This window comes from Peromyscus californicus, unplaced genomic scaffold (assembly GCF_007827085.1).
Source record: "Peromyscus californicus insignis strain IS unplaced genomic scaffold, ASM782708v3 Scaffold_15__1_contigs__length_86483966, whole genome shotgun sequence".
NCBI lineage: Eukaryota > Metazoa > Chordata > Mammalia > Rodentia > Cricetidae > Peromyscus > Peromyscus californicus.
This window is the reverse complement of record NW_026294447.1, coordinates 11,005,052-11,024,083: the sequence shown is the minus strand read 5'-3', so window position 1 is coordinate 11,024,083 and position 19,032 is coordinate 11,005,052. Positions and strand designations below refer to the sequence as shown.

The window sequence follows — 19,032 nt, the reverse complement described above, 5'->3', positions numbered from 1 at the left end:
TGTGAAGGATATTTCTAATATATTCAAACTTTGTTTGAAAGACTTTTTTATTTTATTACTTTCAAGCAGCCATAAATTCTTTCCTGCCTTCTATGAGGTAAAGCATCTGCTATTTTGTTTGCTTGTTTCAGTAATATATGCCACTTTTACCTTTTGAGATATTTTTTATTCAGTCATGTGACTCACATATACCATAAAAATGTGGTGTTAATTACTGTATCCTGATGAAAATTTCTGTAATCTGTGCGTCGGGTCTGTCTTCAGTTTTTTACTCTATTCACGCATTGCTGTTTCCACCCTCCTCTCTTCTTCCTCTGGGACTCCAGCCAGGAAGAGGCCAGCTTCTTGACTATCACGGGAGCTAACGCACTCACCGTGCGTCCTTTCCTTCACCACTCCACACACGATACACACACTTCCTAGTACACATTCCACCAGGTCTCACCTCGCGTGGCTCTAACTTTCTACCAAACCATTATTCTAAAAGCCTTTGCAATCGTTTCCATTTGTAGAATCCTTGCATTTTCTTATAAAATAATTCATTCTTTCATCATTTTAAATGTATTGATCACAATTATATGGACTGCTACACAGTTATCTACATCACTTAATCTTTGGTTCAGGTTTGTTTTTGTTTTTTGTTCTGGGTCCTGCTCTGATATACAATATATTAAATGCCAGGTATTGCACTGAAAAAAAAACTATATAAAAACGCTGCATAATATTTGCTTTTTCTGGCAATGACAATTAAAATAAAGGCATATCACCTTAAAATTCATCAGAGATTATATTTTAATTTTTATAACTTAAAAGTCTCTTTAGTTTTCCCTAACTGTTAAAATTCAACCAAAAATTTCACTTATTTTGTCTGCCCCCTCCAACTTCTTTCTGAACTCTAATTTATGATTTTTCGGCATAATAAAACTGTCAAAAACTTGTTCCCAGAAACCAACCCAGTCACATAACCTTCAACCTACAATCTGTCCTGCCTATGGGATGTACTTGGGTAAGGGTGGCCTAGAGATTAAGGGAATGGCCAACCAATGATTGGTCTAGCCTAAACCCCATGCCAGGAGGGTAAGTCCACCCCTGACACTGCCTGGAATGTCAGAACCCAGAGGCTGGATGACCTAGAGACCTAGGAGAGAACCAAAAAAGGCCAGAGGGGAAAAAATGTCAATGTAATGATCCCTAATGATATTCTGCTATACTCATAGATTGGTGCCTAGCCCAGTTGTCTTCAGAGAGGCTTCACCCAGCAACTGATGGAAACAGATGCAAACCCACAGCCAAACATCAGGTGGAACTTGGGGAATCCAGCAGAAGAGGGAGAGAAAGTATTGTAGGAGCCAGAGGGGTCAAGGACACCACAAGAAAACCCACAGAATCTTTTGATGAACGGTCTTGTTAAATAAGAAACACAGAGCCAATGCAGAGACGAAAGCCCAAGAGATCAGAGCTAAGAGCTAAAAACCTTACCCTTCACTGCTGCTGCTGTCCTCTTCAGCAAGAGAGCTACTTCCTGTCTGTTTGTCTTTTTTATAGACTTTCTGTTCTGCCTTCTCATTGGCTGTAAACCCAACCACATGATCTCCTCGTCACTACCTGTCTGAACAGACCTCCAGGTCTTCTAGGGTTGGGATTATTGAGATTAAAGGCGTGTGTCTCCATGCTGGCTATATCCTTGAACACACAGAGATCCGCCTAGCGCCTAGCTCTGCCTCCCAAGAGCTGGGATTAAAGGCGTGCACCACCACCGCCCAGCTTCTGCTATGGCTTGCTATTAGCTCTGACCCCAGGCAACTTTATTTATTAACATACAAATAAAATCACTTTTCAGTAAAAATAAAATATCACCATAAGAATCAACTAACCTGAGTTCACAGGGGCTCATGGAGACTGAACCAACAACCAGGGAGCCTGCATGGGACTGATCTTGGCCCTCTGCATATATGTTACAGTTGTGTGGCTTGGTCCTCTTGTGGGAATCCTAACAGTGGGAAAGGGTTGTCTCGGACTCTTTTACTGGCTTTTGTGACCCAACTCCTCATAATGGGTCCTCTTGCCCAGTCTTAATACATGGGGAGGTGCTTAGTCTTCCTGTAACTTGATATCCCATGTTTTGTTGATATTCACGGGAGACCTGCCCTTTCCTGAACAGAAACGGAGGAGGAGTGGATTGGGAAGTGAGAACAGAGGGGGACAGGGAGGAGGAACTGGGAGGAGGGGAGGGAGGAGAAACTGCGTACAGGATGTAAAATGAATAAATAAACTTTTTAAAAAGTGTTGCCAGCATCTAACTACTTGACTATCACTCTTAGCTTCCTAGCGTGATAGCCTATGATACTTACCAACTGAGGGAACGAAAGGGAAATGATACCAAATATGGGGCTCACCTTGACGTGTGTCTCCTTCACTCTTGGATCTTTACCCGGGCTTTGTGAATATTCAAATGCCTTTAAACAACCCTACAAGGCGGTTTCTCATTTTTCTAAAACTGGACTTAGTTTGAAATATACTAGTATCATACAGCCAGAAGTGGGAATCAGTTCTTTCCTGATCTTAGTGGCCTACCTTTAGCTATGGCTACATATCCTGCTAGTGCCTTCCAAAGTACACAGGATAAGTTCGCATACCTATACCACAGTTTATTCCGATTCTGCTATATTTTCTGCTTGATACCTACACTACTTACTGTTTGAAAACCATAATTAATTCTGCTCCCATTATTACTTAAATTAATTCAAAATACTACTCCCCAGATTCAGGAAAGATGGCTGAGCCGTTAAGAACACTTGCTACTCTAAAGAAGGCCTGAATTCAGTCCCCAGCACCAAAACCAGGCAGCTCACAATCTCCTGTAACTCTAGTTCCAAAAAACCCAACACCCTCTTCTGGCCTCAACACACACACACACACTCTCTCTCTCTCTCTCTCTCTCTCTCTCTCTCTCTCTCTCTCTCTCTCTCTCTCTCTCTTAGAATATGCTGTTCCTCAACATCCCCTTACATGTAACATTGCATGTGTACTTGGAGACCCTCCATAATACTGTCTTGCACATAGCCCTTGTTTTCCTTTTTAAATCAAGTAACAGTATTCTTGCAAACTGTACTACTCTGTCAAGCAAACAGAAACAGTTTTAAGTATGCAGTATCTCCTAGAACGCTGCCTATACAACTTTCTTTTGTGACAACTTCTATTCATCTCTCCTAAGACGTAGTATTTAAAAGAATGGGATGAACAAAGGCTATGGATAGCTCCTATAGTTATATTACCATAAAATCTCTATAATTCAAAATTGAAATTTATGATCATTGAAACATTTTGAAGCTATAATTTGTCTCTGAACTATGAAAGTGTTTTATTGCATAATTAACTGTACAAGCATTGTGTAGGCAGTTTATCCTGCTCAAGGAAACAAATTGCTATTAAGGCTTGCTTTACAGACAGTAATTCTGTATGCACATGAACAGTTTTTTAAAAATCAGTTAAATCTATGCCAAATAACAGCAACAATGCTGCACCTCACTTTATTTTTCCAGAAAATTATCATTTGCAAATACACTTAATAATGAAAATAAATGACTATGGGTAATGTAAAGTGCCATGAACTGAATCTCTTCAAAATCAAGTGAGATACTGGATTCCATTCCACAGCATTTTACTGTCAATTACCAATAAAAAGCTAGAAACTTGGGCTCTTCACCCTAATTGTCCTGCTCTACAAGCTGTAGCCTTTCAGCGTGTACAGAATTACCTTCAAACTCAGAAAAAAATATTTGTTTTAGACAAAAATAAATTCAGAACAAGCACCAACAGGTAGACTAATAAGTGTATGCAGTTATATTTTCCAAGCTCAACCAACAACTGGCTTTTAATACAATTATAGGTCATTAGTCAGGCCTATCATTGCTCTGGGCATTTGTTTAAAAGTACGACTTTCCTTTTTTAGCAAGCTCCAATTAATTTCCCTTGGTAGGTCAAGGGACCTTTAAAGATTTACAAGAACTTAAGATATAAGAAAATGAGAACCTATCTCTTTTTTTTTCCTTCCCCCACAGGCTCTACTCTATTTCATTTGTTTCTCCAGCTCAAATCTCTGTAACATTGCTGATAGGTACTACAGGAGATGCCGTCACCACCTTGGCCATCTGTCAGAAAGTGGCAATGTTTAACACGTCACAAGTCAGCTGCTGCGGTTATTTCCACACTCTAAGCTCATAATAAAGTCCCAGGACTATTAATAAAGAGACTACATTTTAAGAATCATCATATAGGAATTTTGCTTCAGAAATAGGAATGAAGAAAGATATGTATACACAACAGTGTTACTGACCTTGCCAAGAATTGGTAAGTTGCTCAGCTACACCATTACAACACACACACAGGGGCCTCATGATGCTTAAATATGATACTTAAGTGGATGGATTTGGTGTAGCATACCACCAGCCGTTGGCCTGCTACTTACTTACTCTGTCCTTAAGCAAACAACTTATGCCCTGTAGACCTCGGTGTTCTTGTCTATAAACTGAATACAATAATATTACCCTCTTGTGTTTTTTTCAAACAAGGACTGTTATAGTTTGAATGTGAAACAGCTCCTCTCAAGCTTGTTTTGGAACACCTGGTCCTCGGCTGCGGCTGCTGTTGGGGGAAACTTCAGAAAGTGACACCTAGCAGGAAAGTGTGTATTGGTGGAAGTATTAAGGCAACTCTATGTAGTTAAAAGGGAGGTTTATTTTGTGGGGTAACTTACAAGTAAAGGGATAGGTTACAGGGTCTGGGAAAGGTGTGGCGCAGTCCAGTTGTGTTCTCTGGAGAACTTTGCTCTGTCTACATCCAGTGTCTAGGATCCAGGAACCAAGAGAGCCAGCACATCTGGGTCTCAGGTCTTAAGGGCTCCTGTCTTGGCCCTGTCTCATAGGCGTGACAGTTACCGGAAGCCTCAATGGGGGTAGTGCTTCCAGGTCAAAGCTGGCACAGCTACCCACTACATCACCCCCTTTTGCCTAAATAAGAAAGTTCCAACCTAATACAAAACTATATACAATAGGAATGATTATCAAATATTGTCCAGGAGTAATAAGGGATAATGATCGAGATAAGATGGAACTACTACCAACACGAACAATATCAAACAAGAGACACATGCTAAAATCCAGAGGAGTTTGGAGCATGGGTAGATGGCATGTTACAGAGATCATTCCAAAAGGTGCCCTATCCTGAAGAACCTGAATCTAATACTTAATATGTTCTAGATAAGATAGAAGATTGTAACTAACTGTTGAGTCTTTGATCTCATCAAAGACCTGAGAAGGAGGGGACAGACCTTGAGGTGTACAGACCAGCCTGATTTCTAGTCTGTTTTCTGCTTCCTGATCCACTCAAATCAGAGATGAGAATGCTTATACTGTCTGATCCCAATTTCTAGCTGCCAATTTTCCCTTCCATAAGGGATCTTCACAAATCCGGAGCCACATTAAATCCTTCCTCCCGGAGCCTGCCTCTTCAGGCCTTTATCACAGCAATGAGAAACAAAACTAATGCAATAGAATGAATACAGAATGCTTAATTCAGTGACTGAAAATAATAAGCAGACAATACTAAAACTGTATGGCTTACCTTTGGGCCTGATCACCCCCACATTCTCCCCAATGCCTGAGGTTTACCTATTGTGGAGCCAGCCTTTGCTATACAGCATTAACCTTCCTGGCTTCCACCTCAGACTTCGAGGTGCCATATGAAGTCACCTGAGATACACTCCAGGGAAAACACCTTGTATGATAAAGGTTTAAACCTGGCTTTGTCCAAATAGAAATAGAATAAATATCAGAGGAAATTTAAAATTCTCGACATTTAAAAAGAAAAATAAACAAATGGGATGAAAAATGCATTGACTTGGCAAGAAGTATCCAAACTGTTATCATTTACACAAATGACAGCAGTCCCACTGAACATTCCATGCTACAAGGACCTAGACATCAAACAGTACATGTCCATATCATGTGAAACCAGAGTCAAATCTCACTTTGTTCTTCATTTTCCATGTGCTTGCTCTGAATTCCATAATGCTAAAAGCAACTACCTATAGATAGTGGTATGAGAACAAAATGAAAGTCAAAGCACTTAGCACAATGTCTAAAGTGATGAGAAGACAGACGGTAGCATGTGAGAAGTCCCTCGCACCAACCTTCTACAGTATTTTACAACATCTGTGTGGTAATTGGCCCCCATAAGCTCATAGGGAGTGGCACTATTAGAAGGTGTGGCATTGTTGGAGGAAGTGTGTCACTGTGGAGGTAGACTTTGAGGTTTCCTATGCTCAAGCTACACCCAGTGTCTCAGACCACTTCCTATTGACTGCAGGTCAAGATGTAGGACTCTCAGCTCCTTCTGCAACACCATATCTGCCTGCATGCCATCATGTTGCTCCATAATGATAATGAACTAAACCTCTGAAAATATAAGCCAATCCCCTATTTTTTTTTCCTTTATAAGAGTTGCCATGGTCATGATGTCTCTTCACAGTAGTAGAAACCCCAACTAAGATAATCTGAAACGCAGCCCTTCTTCCTTCCTGTCCACCTCTGCTACACCCTTCAGCCGTTTTCGCAAACTGCATAGCTCCCCCACCTTGTTCCCTAGCAGCTGTAGATCGAGCTTATTTCTAGAAGCCATGGACCCTTTTTAGTCACTATCCAAGCTTGTAGGACCAAAAATATCAAAAGGACTTGTTAAGAAAACTGATCCTGTAATCAGTTCCCCTCCTCTTACCCTCTTCCCACTGGCCATGCTGCCTCCTCTGCCTGAGTCTCCATGTCATTCAGCTGTCACCACTGCTGTGGCTTCCTCAGCAACTCCCATCCCTTTTCAAAAGCAGAACGGCCTTGAAAATTCTAATGGTAGAGTAGTATTCCAAAAAAATAACTAGTCAAAGGTGTTAAGTTCATAAAAGACAAAAGTCACCAAAGAACTGTCACAGACTAGAGAAGAAGACCAAAGAGAAATGAAAAATAAAATGAAATATAAGATACTTTGGCCCAGGGAAATCTAAAAGATTATTAGTTAAAAGGCTGGTGAATGACTAAGGTATATAGATAAAAATATTAATATCAATGTTATTCCCTACTGTAAGATTTTATATGAAGTGGAAGAGGTGGAAGAGAACTCTCTATACTACTTTACAAGCTTTCTTTAGGTCTAATGTTGTTTCAGAATAAAACATTTAAGTATAAATGTGATTATTCAAGATTTATTGTAAAGCATCTCTATCTCATTGGACTTGCTAGGTACTATATTCTTTCTGAGAAACTGTGATTCTTATGTTAAGCCTATTGCAGTAAGGCCATCACACAGGTTAATAAAAAGTCAATTCCAAGGTATAGAAAATCCACCTTAAGCACTACTATTAGTCTGCAAATCCATTAAGAGAGTACAGTGCCACCTACACACATTCAGTAATACTAAGGACTTAATGACAGCAAATGATACTGTGCCTAGCCTTTCATGTGACTGAGTAAATATTTCTCTTGAATTAGCATAACTGAATAATATGCTTAAACAATAACTCCACTAGGACCAACTATTCAAAAAGAAAAAGACAGCAAAAGACAAAGAGATGTAAGGAGACATACTCCAGTGCATACCTGCTCCCTCCTTAGACCTGCCTTTGAAGCTTTAAGAAACAGCATTGGTCAACAAGTTCTCAATAAAACCTCACGCAATAGAAGGCAGTCTGTTCTACTAAATCATTTATCTCTGTGATGTGAATTGGCTCTCAGACATGGAAAATGGAGAAAGTATTTCATTCTGATGCAGACGGTACATTTATTCACATGTGATTTGTGTTCCCACATCATTAACGTTTTCCTCATTAATAACAGCAACAGAAGGCCAAGTACAAGCAAGCTCAGGAGTCAAGTTCATACAGTCAACCCTTCTCTGAGAAGCAGTTATCACAGAGTTAACCTTGTTCTTTGTTCACACACACACACACACACACACGCACACACACACACACACACACACAAGAATACTATTGGTACATTTTGCACAAAATTGACAAACTTTCTCTACTTGCAACGTCTAATAGTTAACATCTTCCATACTGTGTCCCTTCCTTTATTATCTACCAGCAGTCTATACCTTTACTTTTTGGCCTTTAAACATAAACCCACATTCACCGTACTATATTTATTAGAAATTCTACATCTTTTAAGTTATAGTATAGGAATTGTTATTGTTCTCACTAGTTTTCAAGCTATATAAACGCTGCCAGTTTAAGCATGAGTTGGCAGCTAACTATTTTCCGGGGCCTGAGAGAGGGTGCAGTTGGTAGAGTGCCCATCACACAAGCATGAAGGTCTGAGTTCAATCGCCAGTGCAGACATAAAAGCTGAGCATGGGGATGAATGCACATGATCCCAGGACTGCAGACATGGAGGCGCAAGGATCACCGAGGCTTGCTAGGCAGCCCCTAGCCACTGAATCACAGATCCCGAGATTCAGTGAAAGTCAGTGTCTCAAAACTAAGGCGAATGAAGAAAGATGGCTCTGGATTAAGAAAATTTATTGCTCTTGCAAAGGCCCTGAGTGTTGTTGCCAGCACTCACATGCTGGTTTATAACTATCTGTAATTCCAGTTCCAGCAGTTCTGACAAACTGCACACCGTAAACACACATACATACAAGTAGAACACTTATACATATAAAACAATAATAATTTTTAAAATATTTGGTAATGAAATAGAGAAAAATTAAGGAAGACACCCAACATTGACCTCTGGCCTCCACATACATGGGCACACACATGCATACAATCACATCCACACACAAATGAACATGCACACACATATCCATACAGACAAAACAAATCTCCAGAAATGCAAATGTAGTAGCGTTCCAATGTTATACACCACACATTCTGAATACATGAAAGACTGTCTCAGGATTTTTTAAAATAAAATATACTTCTTTATCTCCAGAGATTATTTCTGTATCAGTGAAATCTGTTAACAACAATTTATAAGTAAAATGACAAAGTACATTTTATGTTCCTTTTAAAATAAACAGGTAAATATTCATTACCATATTTATTACACATTTCTTGAAAAGAGAGCAAGTTCTGAAGTAGCAGTGAAAATTACTGCCTATGTTAAAAACCATAGTGGTGCTTTTTGTAAGGAAGCAAATATTCAATGTGCTTGGCATGGATTAAACATATAGGTGAAAGTTTATCACACCAACACTAACCTTTTCAAATGAAGCAGTCTATAAATTGCACGAAAATATAAGGACATATGTCTAGAAAGCACTTTGCTCATAAAACCGGACAGAAAATGCCATAATATAATATAGCTTTCACAGTACAACCTCAAGCTGAAGAACTGACTATCAAACTCAGTTTCTTTCTCAAACACAGACAACAGCATTGCTTAATAATTATTTGTTGTTCAATAACATAATTCCAACACTAAGCATTCTTTTATGTAAATGAGGCCTGCTAGTGACGAAGCGTATGAAATGAAGTTATGTCATTTCTACATGACAAAGATACAGCACATAACTGACTCATTAAAAATGCACTTCACCAGCTGGGCGTGGTGGCGCACACCTTTAATCCCTGCGCTTGGGAGGCGGAGGCAGGTGGATCTCTGTGAGTTCAAGGCCAGCCTGGTTCACAAGCGAGTTCCAGTGCAGCCAGGGCTTGTCTCAAAAAAAAAAAGTACTTCACTTGCAGTAGCTAATTTAACAATCCCAATTTGAATATAAATGTTCATTTAAATTAATTTGTATAATAATTATCAATCACTATAGCAATTACCTAAAAGAGCTGTGTTTTCCTTTAGAAATAAATCATGATATGTCAGAGTATTTTTATGGACTCACAACCCTGAATTCCAAGGAGCCATCTCACGGTTTTCAATTACCAATTCAAATTTGCCTGCTTAGAGATAGTCAGTATGTTTTCCTAGGGGGAGAAAAACACACAGCTGTCCACTTGTTACATGACTTCTTTCTCTTGGGGTGGGTATCTTCTTCATCAAGAACTAAGTGAGGATGTAAACTTGTCAGACCAAAGGCAAAAGAACAATGTGTACATGATAGGCTTATTCCACATGGAGAGGCTTATCAGGAGGTAGCAAAAACAGTGTACTGAACGACAGAGCAAAAGTACACTCCAAAGTGTAGACTAACAGTAAAGAAAATACTCGAAACCTCAGATGCATTTCAATCCCACCCCTGGCTGCCTGCCATCAACTTCCACTCAAATGTATTTCATTAGCCATTTACCAGACGTAGGGAACGTGTTTTCAAATGAACCCTGGGAAGAGCAGCCTTGAAGGAGACACATTTACAGAATATCTATGTCCAGCAACAAAATCATCTACAGGTAAAGATGAGCAAGTTGATACTAGATTATTCTACCTATTAACGTTATCATGCAACATGAAAAATCACATTCTAGCTCATGGAAAAGGAGTAACTGGGAAACAGAAAGCTTCTCACTCAATAGTAGGTTTTACTGTCACGAAAATAAGCAAGAATAATTTTCCTACACCAACTGCTGCTCCATGCACTGACTTCCATAACAGGGCATCAACTAGAACAGTTTTTATAAACAGCTGCAGCCAGAATAAATTAAGCAAGGTCTGCTGCAGTCTGTTAGGTGTGGATTTATTTTGTAAAACAAACAAAAATGTAGAATCTGAAGCACTCAAGCACGTGCAGGGTGTTCACTATGTCACTGAGTCGGTTATGTAGACTTCAACATTCCTTCTTTACAACCAACACTTGGGATACAATTTTCATTCCCACCCAGTCACAATATTTTACAGAGAAACAGCGCCATCTTTTGATGCAGACAAAAGCCAATAATACTAGTTTTTCAAACTTTTTTTTCCAGGTAATTTCACAACATACACAAATGCCATTGAATTTCACAACATAACTATCATTTCCTAAGAATGTTTTCTTTCCAAAACTAGTAAAACAAAGCGCAGAACTTTGCTTACCAAGATACAAAATTGTAATATTTCATTACACAAAATTTACTAGTTATGTCATTCAACTGATATATATCAAATAAAAAAACCTTTCTAGCATTGCTATATGCCAATATGGATTATATTTAAAACACACACATTAATTTCATAGTTGCCCGAATGTCATCAGCAGTGACTTATCAGTTGAATCCAGATAAACACAAACACAAATGCAGTGAGTTTCTGAATCACTTACACCAACGACACGATGTCACCACGCTGCACTTCAAAGTTCCTCACTTTCCAGTGGTTCAAAAGCACCACATCTGAAGACTGGCTTCCCCCGGGATTCAAGGAAGGCTACAAAATAAAAAGAGATACATCTATCACCTGTAATTTTTTTGCAATCTTTATGCTGCAGTGTACTTCATAACTTGAGCAGAATTCAATTAAAAAAAAATCCTACTATTGTACCTTTCAAACCAATTGCAATCCTGAAGTAAGAACAAATGAGTTTTCAGACAGGCTAACTAGGATTTTTTTCTGAAAAGAAACAGAATAAATACATAAATAATAAATTATCAATACTTATTTCTACCTCTAAGAGGTACAAAAAGGTTTTATGAAGAATAAAAACACATGCAAAGAGGGACTCAAGTTTCCCAGGATAATATTCTGGTGGTACCTACTCCCACATCACCATTCCCTGTGGAAAAGGAGGAAATAATCTAATATCAACCAGCGAGACACCCATATGAAGAACCACCAAGAGTAGAAGGGACAAAGATGGAAAAATCACTAAAAGACACATTTCCACCCTTCCCATCCCTCTTTATCCAAGAGCATGTACCAAAGGTCCTGGTCTGACTCTGAGGTGAGTAAATGGTCTTCCTCCTAGAATTCAGACAATACTGGCTGTGCCAGAGGATGGATGAAGCAATAACTGAGAAGCACTGAGTTCACCTAGCCACAAAAGTCTCATCCATGAGCTATGCTATTTGGATGGGGCAACAACACAGTCAAAGGATAACAAGTCCAAGATGGAATGGGGGAACAAAGAATGAGGGTGATAAAGAGAGTGTTTCTGACTGAAGATGGGAACTGACAGGAGATGCGGCACTGCTGTGATGACAGAACAGCTTCCCAGGAGCTGAGGCTGTTGGTTTCTCTGCAAGACTGATGATGCCAGCCAGAGGAAACACACCTGAGACATGGGCAAGGAAACAGAGGAAGGGCCAGGCGGCCGTGCCCAGAAACAACAGTGACAAATTCTTTAAGGCTCCTTGGAATCGAGGGCCGTGGAGACGGCTCCTGGGTAAAGTGCTTGCTGCATATGCCAAAGGACCAGAACTCAGAACCCCAACACGCACATAAAAGACACAGCTACATCTGCTGTAACCCCAACTCCTGGGAGGTAAAGGAGTAGACCCCTGGGACTCACTGGCCAGCCACCTCCGCCAATTCAGTGAGCTCCAGGTTTACTGAGAGATCCAGCCTCAGAAAGCTGAGGAAGATATAGAGCCATCCATGGGAGTGTGGTTGTCCTACCAGGGGCCACATTCTGAAAGAAAACTCTCCCTCTTTAACAGCTATCAATTGCCAAGGGTTCCTCAGCTAGGGATGAGACTGAATGCCCATTTGCCCTCTCCAGGGAATGTTGTCTGGCTTTACTTTGAGCAGGTATGTGAACAGCCCAAACTAGACTTGATAGATAGATAATTTTTTTAAAGGACACAAAGTTGAGAGGGTGGAGAGGAAGGGAAGGATCTAGAAGACGTCGTGGTAGGGGTTACTATAATAAAAATGCATTGTCTAAAACTGTAGGAGGTACAGCTTCAAGAAAGCATGAGAGGAACCAGAACTGTTAAACATGCATACCTATCTCCTTCAAGGGAAGGAAAGGATGCCTTTTCACCTGGAAGACTGGAGTGCACGTTGTCTAACAACCTGGTAATCTGTTTGCTACTCTATGGAGTCACCACTCATCTGAATCCCCCTAAACCCTGAGTGTTGTTTAGGCCCTAATCCTGAGCTTTGTCTCTCAGTGAATAGGACTCATCCTTATGAAAGAAGGCCCAGGTAGCTTGCATCCTCCATCAATAGAATCTATTCTTACACTGATTACAAATCCTTCCTCCTGAGGCTTTTGCCCTGAGGACTGTTTAGCAGTCAACAGAACTCATTCTTAAGGCTGAAGGTCACCGGTGCTTTGCTCTAGAAGTGGGTTTTGCAAGGGAGTTTAAGATGTAGCCATCCCTAAAGCTTTGTTGTGATAACAGTCGCACGGAGACAGTTTTTACAAAGTTTTACTGTGTTTACTCTGTAAGAAAAATAAACCGCAAGGTCAGACTCCGAAAGCTTTCGACCCAGCACCTGCTACAGTGGTGCTGACCCAAGTTTCATCCTTCACCTTATGCCAAATGGTTCCCTGTCAGCCTTGAGGCTCGCAGGGCCCCATGACACAACATTTTCAAAAACCTAATTTTAGAAGTCAGAGGGAAAGTTTAGAAATAAAATAAAATGGCACTTTAAATAAATGGCCAGGTGCAGTGCCTTAGAACTTCAATCCCAGCATTTGAAAGGCAACCGCGGATGGATCTCTGTATTGAAAGCTAATCTAAATAATGAGTTCAGGCCAGCCAGGTCTATACAGTGAGACCTGGTTTCAAAAAAAAAGTGGTGGAGAATAATTGAAGAAGATACCAGTGTCCATCTCTGGTCTCCATACACACACACAAACACACACGTATGCCATAAGCATATGTGTATGCATATACAAATACCACACAGATGCAAAAAAGATATAAAACAGATTCCTAAAATTGCTACTAGGTTTCCTTTAAAGCATGTGTGGGCAAAGATGTAGTAATTTTATGCAGAGATTTTAGCATGACTTTATTTTTAACTCTCCAGGTTTGTGTAGAGGGAAGAAACCACACTTTAGTACCACTGGAAACTTTAAACACTTCCAAGCAGAGACTCTACCAATCATTTGCATTTGAGTAACTCCTAACCACCCTCCTTAGGTTTGAATTTTTTGCTAGTCACCTCACTTGACTATATGACATCAAATCACAAGGTGACTAAAACAGAGCTTGTCATCTCTACCAAACACAATGTTCTTCTTATGTTATTCTGAACTATTTACTGCTTCTGCAGTCAATCAGCTTGTGAGTTTGGTGATTTCTTTATTTCTAATCACCAAGCTATATGGTGCTTCTCTTTCATCTCCTCATACAGTTTTCACATATAATACATCTTCACATTTTAAGCACAGTCACCATTTAACTCACAAAAACTACACCAACCAGTATCTCACCTCCAACCCCAAAGGATGCCATTGCTTTTGAGCCATGAGATAGTGAGCAAGTTACTAAACTTCATCATGACTTCCTAAGCTAGTAAAATGATGGTGATGAATAACTAGTCCCTAATTAATAAGCAATGGTGATCAGTACCTGCTAAGCATTCACCATGCATTGTTCTCTAAGACAGCCAGTCATTGTGATGAGCTTTAAAAGACTCTTATCTAGTGAGATCACTCTCTTCTTTCCTTCATTCTCACTATGCAGCCCTGGCTGGCCTGGAACTCTGCCTGCCTCTGCCTCCTGGGTGTGTAGGAATTAAAAGTGTGCATCACCATGCTGAGGTGATTCTATAAAGTGTTTGTATCAGATCCTGGCCCATAGTTATCATTTCAATAACCTCTATTATTGATATTCTACATGACAATCTTAATTATGGGTTTGTATGTATGCTTTTCCCAGTTCCCTCTTTGCTCTAGCCCCTAAACAAGAACAGACTCTACACAGTAGGAAAAATCTCAAGAGCTCCACTGAGCCACTGAGATAAGGAAAAGAGCATTTGTCCTTACAATAGGTTAAGAGTTCAGAGCCAGGGAGAAGCCTCAGGGAATAAAGCACTGGCTCTGTAAACAAGAATTCAGATCTCCACAAGGGATGGTAAAGCAGGGTGGGTGTGGCACCCACCCACAACTCTGCATTTCAAAACCAGAGGAAGGGGAGCTCTGAGGCAAACAGCCTAGCTAGAAGAGCAAGAATCAGTGAGCTCCGGGTTCAGGGAGAGACTTTGCCAGGAACATCTCTGATATGTTCAGCAACAGATACCACCTATGCTCTGTGAGAGCTGAATGCAGACTGAAGTCACTTTCTCCTCCTCCGTGCTGAATCCAAAGAGCATCATACTACAGCACTCAGCACACTAACTATAACATAATTTTTGTTTTCCTTGCTGGTCTTTGCAAATAAACAGCATTGTCTTTTATTGTAAGCCCCTAATTAAATTTAAACCCCGAAACCAGCACCATTTTTTTGAGCTCTAAGCATGTGGTGGTTTGAATAAGGATGACCTCCATATGTTCATAGATTTGAATGCTTGGTCACCAGGCAACGGCACTATTTGAAAGGATTATGAAAGGATTAGGAGGTGTGGCCTTGTTGGAGGAAGCATGTCACTGGGGGTGGGCTTTGATGTTTCAGATGCCCAAGCCAGGCTCAATGGCCCTCTCTCTCCTCCTGCTCCTTCTCTAGCACCATGTCTGCTGTGTGCCACCATGCTTCCCACCATGATGACAATGGACTAAACCTCTAAACTGTAAGTCAGCCTCAAATAAATGATTGCCTTTAAACCAGTTGTGGTGGTCATGGGTCTCCTCACAGCAATAGAACACCAAGAAAAAAAAATGTTATTTTCCAACTAGTAGCTGAACATCTCCCCCACCATGTCCTCTTCCTTCTGAAAATCTTTATCAGCCTCCCTCTTCCTTTACTCCAGCATAAAATTCAAGGTCTACTGATTTCTATAGTCTCTCATACCCTTAAAAGTTCTCACACAATACCATACAAGAGGCCATTTTTCAAAACTAGAAGGGGTTGTATAAACATCTATTGCTGCTTGAAATGTTTTGCCCTCTCCAACTATCCTGCCACTCTAGATGATTCACATATGGCTAATGGTAAAGAACTTGGATTCCACAAAACCATTTCCCAGGCCTTCTTTCCAAACACTGCCCTTATTCCCATCCTCACTAACGAGTAACCAAATATCCCAAGCTGTCCTGGACACCCTTTGAGGATCTCTATCACAGGATACTTAAACATATAGCACAAGTGTTCCCTTATCTTTTTTCCAAAGAGCCTACAAACATCCTGGAACAGATTTTTTTTCCTTCTCTATTCTTGGGGAGTTTGAGCATGATTAATAATTTTAGTAAAAAGAACTAATAATTAGTGAAATTCCCATAGTCTCCCTAAATTAATATGCCCAAAGCAAGATCTTATGCCACCAGCTCCAGCCCCCAAATATACTTCTCTTTCCTCTCTCTGGTTAACAGTAATCCATTCATGTTATTTCCACACATTGCAAGATCCTTCTAACTCTCTCTTTGAGAACCCATCATTGGACTTTCATTCTGCACAGAATCCCTTTTCTCGTTTGTAAAATTCTACATGTCTTTGAAAGGCTAACTTGGGGTCAGTCATTCCTGTATAATGGGGGGAAAAAAGATAACAACAAAGTAAATATCTACAATTCCCTGTAAAACCTAAGAAATTACAACCTGATGTTCTAAGGCTTGGGGACATTTAAATCCTCCTTTCCTTTACATAATCACTCACCTTCCCAATTTCTCTGAACTTAATTGTTAGAAACAAAAAGTAGGGCAGTGTAAACAACAAATACATGTAGAGGACAAAGAAAATCCCAGAAGACAGTGACGATTCAATCTCTCACAGTGTAACAGTGGACTCTGTGGCTACCACCAGGACAATGTTGCCTGAGCTTATAAAGGAAGCAACGGAACTCTTTCCCACTATTCCTCTCCTCCTCAAGGTTAAATTAATTATTCTCCCATCTGTACTCCCATAGCAATTTAGGTAAACTTCAATGATAGCATTTAATAGTTATCTTCATGCAGATATGATTGTGTGACTCAGGTACAAGTTTCTCATATCTTAGCAACCTCATATACTTAATCTTAAAAGAGTAATGAAGAAATGTTATAACTGTAATAGAAAGTTTAAAAGATTAAAAAACTTCAAACATAGTTAAGCAAAATGGTTCCCAAACAATGCCCATTATGTACACAACAATGTCTAGATCTCTTTCACCGAAAGCATTTTAGATGCCTGAGTAAGAAATTTCTGTGTCTTATCAAGCTGGACAATATCATCGTTGGGAATAAAGTTCAACACACTTTGCTATTACCCACAGTAGAATAATGGCAACCATAACAGAATAAAGTAGCCATACTGTTCACTTAGGAACTGAAGTAACACTTATAAACACAGATGAAGAGGATACCATTAAGAAAGGCTCAAAGCTACACAGAGAAACCCTGTCTCAAAAAAACCAAAAAAAAAAAAAAAAGAATACCTTTCCTGAATTGAAAAGTTGTTCCTATTGTGTTAAAAAAAAAACAACATAAAGTTCTTTATACTCAAATGAAAAAAAAAAATTACACAGGAAAGTCTTTCTGACTTCTCAATAACTACTTTTAAAAATAATAATTCACTAACTTCAAAATGATGATTTTACATGGGAAGTTAAGAATATCTAAATTGGTTGACACTATTTTACAAAAATTAGTAAACCATGCTATTACTTAGAAATTTTACATTTGCTTTCCTCATGGGAATGGCGCTGTGTGCTTCAGACAGAACAAGCAATCATTCCTAATCAAAAAAGTTATAAAAAGAAAATCTAAATGAAGTCATAAACTTTGATTATTTGATTTGACAAGGCAATCTACATTTTCTTGTCATATTGATAACATTTTAAATCCTACATTTCTAGAAACTATCTCAAAATTATTAACAATTTCAAATAAAGTTTTTAAAGCAAAACAAAACAGCAAAAAACTTCCAAGATTATGGGTGTGTCTATCCATATCTCATATGTATGTCTACGACATTCCTGCCAGCACTGGAGAGTCCCGGGAATCAGGGCAAAGGTAACGTAATCACTAGGATTACTACAGAAGGACCCCAGGACCTGCTCTGTCTATCTTCTCTTCATAAACCTGCATCCTCACTTTCACTTTATCCCACTGTCCTACCCTGAACACTAAGGTTAAAGACCACACTTGGTGTGGCAAGGACCATATAGCCCAGTCAAAGAGCACGTGCCTGACACGTTCAGACCCTGAGGTCAGTATCTAATATCACCAGGAAATGAATAACCAGCAGTAGTCTTCTGAGTAGGCCTTGCACTAAACAGAGAAAGCTGTTTTTGAACTGTTGGCTCCATTTCCATACTAGCCATATCCAGTAAATCATTCAACTGTTTTCAGCCTCATTTCTTCATATATAAAATGAGGGATGCATGACAAAGAGGCAATCCACAAAACCTTCTTAACACAGCACATGATACAGTGTAGTAACCAACAGATCACGTGATAACGGGGCTGACAACAGAATAAAGCAAAATCGAGTACCACATTCCACAAGAGTCAAGACAAAACTAAGCCTTACATATCGCTTTGCACATTTTTATGTTAAAGACTAAATTCAAAGTCTCATGGCAGATAATTTTAAAATTCATTTCTAAACTGTTGGTGGATGTCTCTTCACTATGTTTAAGCAGAAAAATATCAGCATCCTTTTATTTGGGACCTTATTTGTTCAATTTGGAATTAATCCAAACATGTTTAGGATGCACGAAGTGATAAATATGTATGAAAATGTCCACAGGCTCAGGAAGAAGGACCAGCAGCTAAAGGGTTGGCAGCACGAACGAGAGGAGCAGAGTGATGCTCGGAACCCAAGCACAGGTTGAATGGTGCTGAGCCCCTGTAATTCCAACCCCTGGAGGGAGGGGCAGGGAAGAACTGGGGCAAGATAGCTAGGAAGACCAGCCTTACCCCAGAACTCTGGGTTCACCTGAGAGATCCTGCCTCAAGAAATCAGTCAGAAGAGCAACTAAAGAAGATTCCCAACATCAAGGTTGGTCCTACACAAACACAGGCACACACATACAAGTACACTTACACACACACACACACACACACACGAAAATTAAGAAATATGAA

The 19,032-nt window shown here is 39.7% G+C and overlaps 1 protein-coding gene across 8 annotated transcripts in view; it reads right to left on the bottom strand.

Moving 5' to 3' along the window:
* The window catches only part of Immp2l (inner mitochondrial membrane peptidase subunit 2), an 868,678-nt gene that overhangs the window by 776,759 nt on the left and 72,887 nt on the right, over positions 1–19,032 (bottom strand). For all 8 annotated transcript variants that reach the window (XM_052738392.1, XM_052738391.1, XM_052738395.1 and 5 more), the window contains exon 4: positions 11,242–11,345. In XM_052738392.1, coding sequence (XP_052594352.1) covers positions 11,242–11,345 — 104 coding nt within the window. The remainder of the gene's footprint in view (positions 1–11,241; positions 11,346–19,032) is intronic.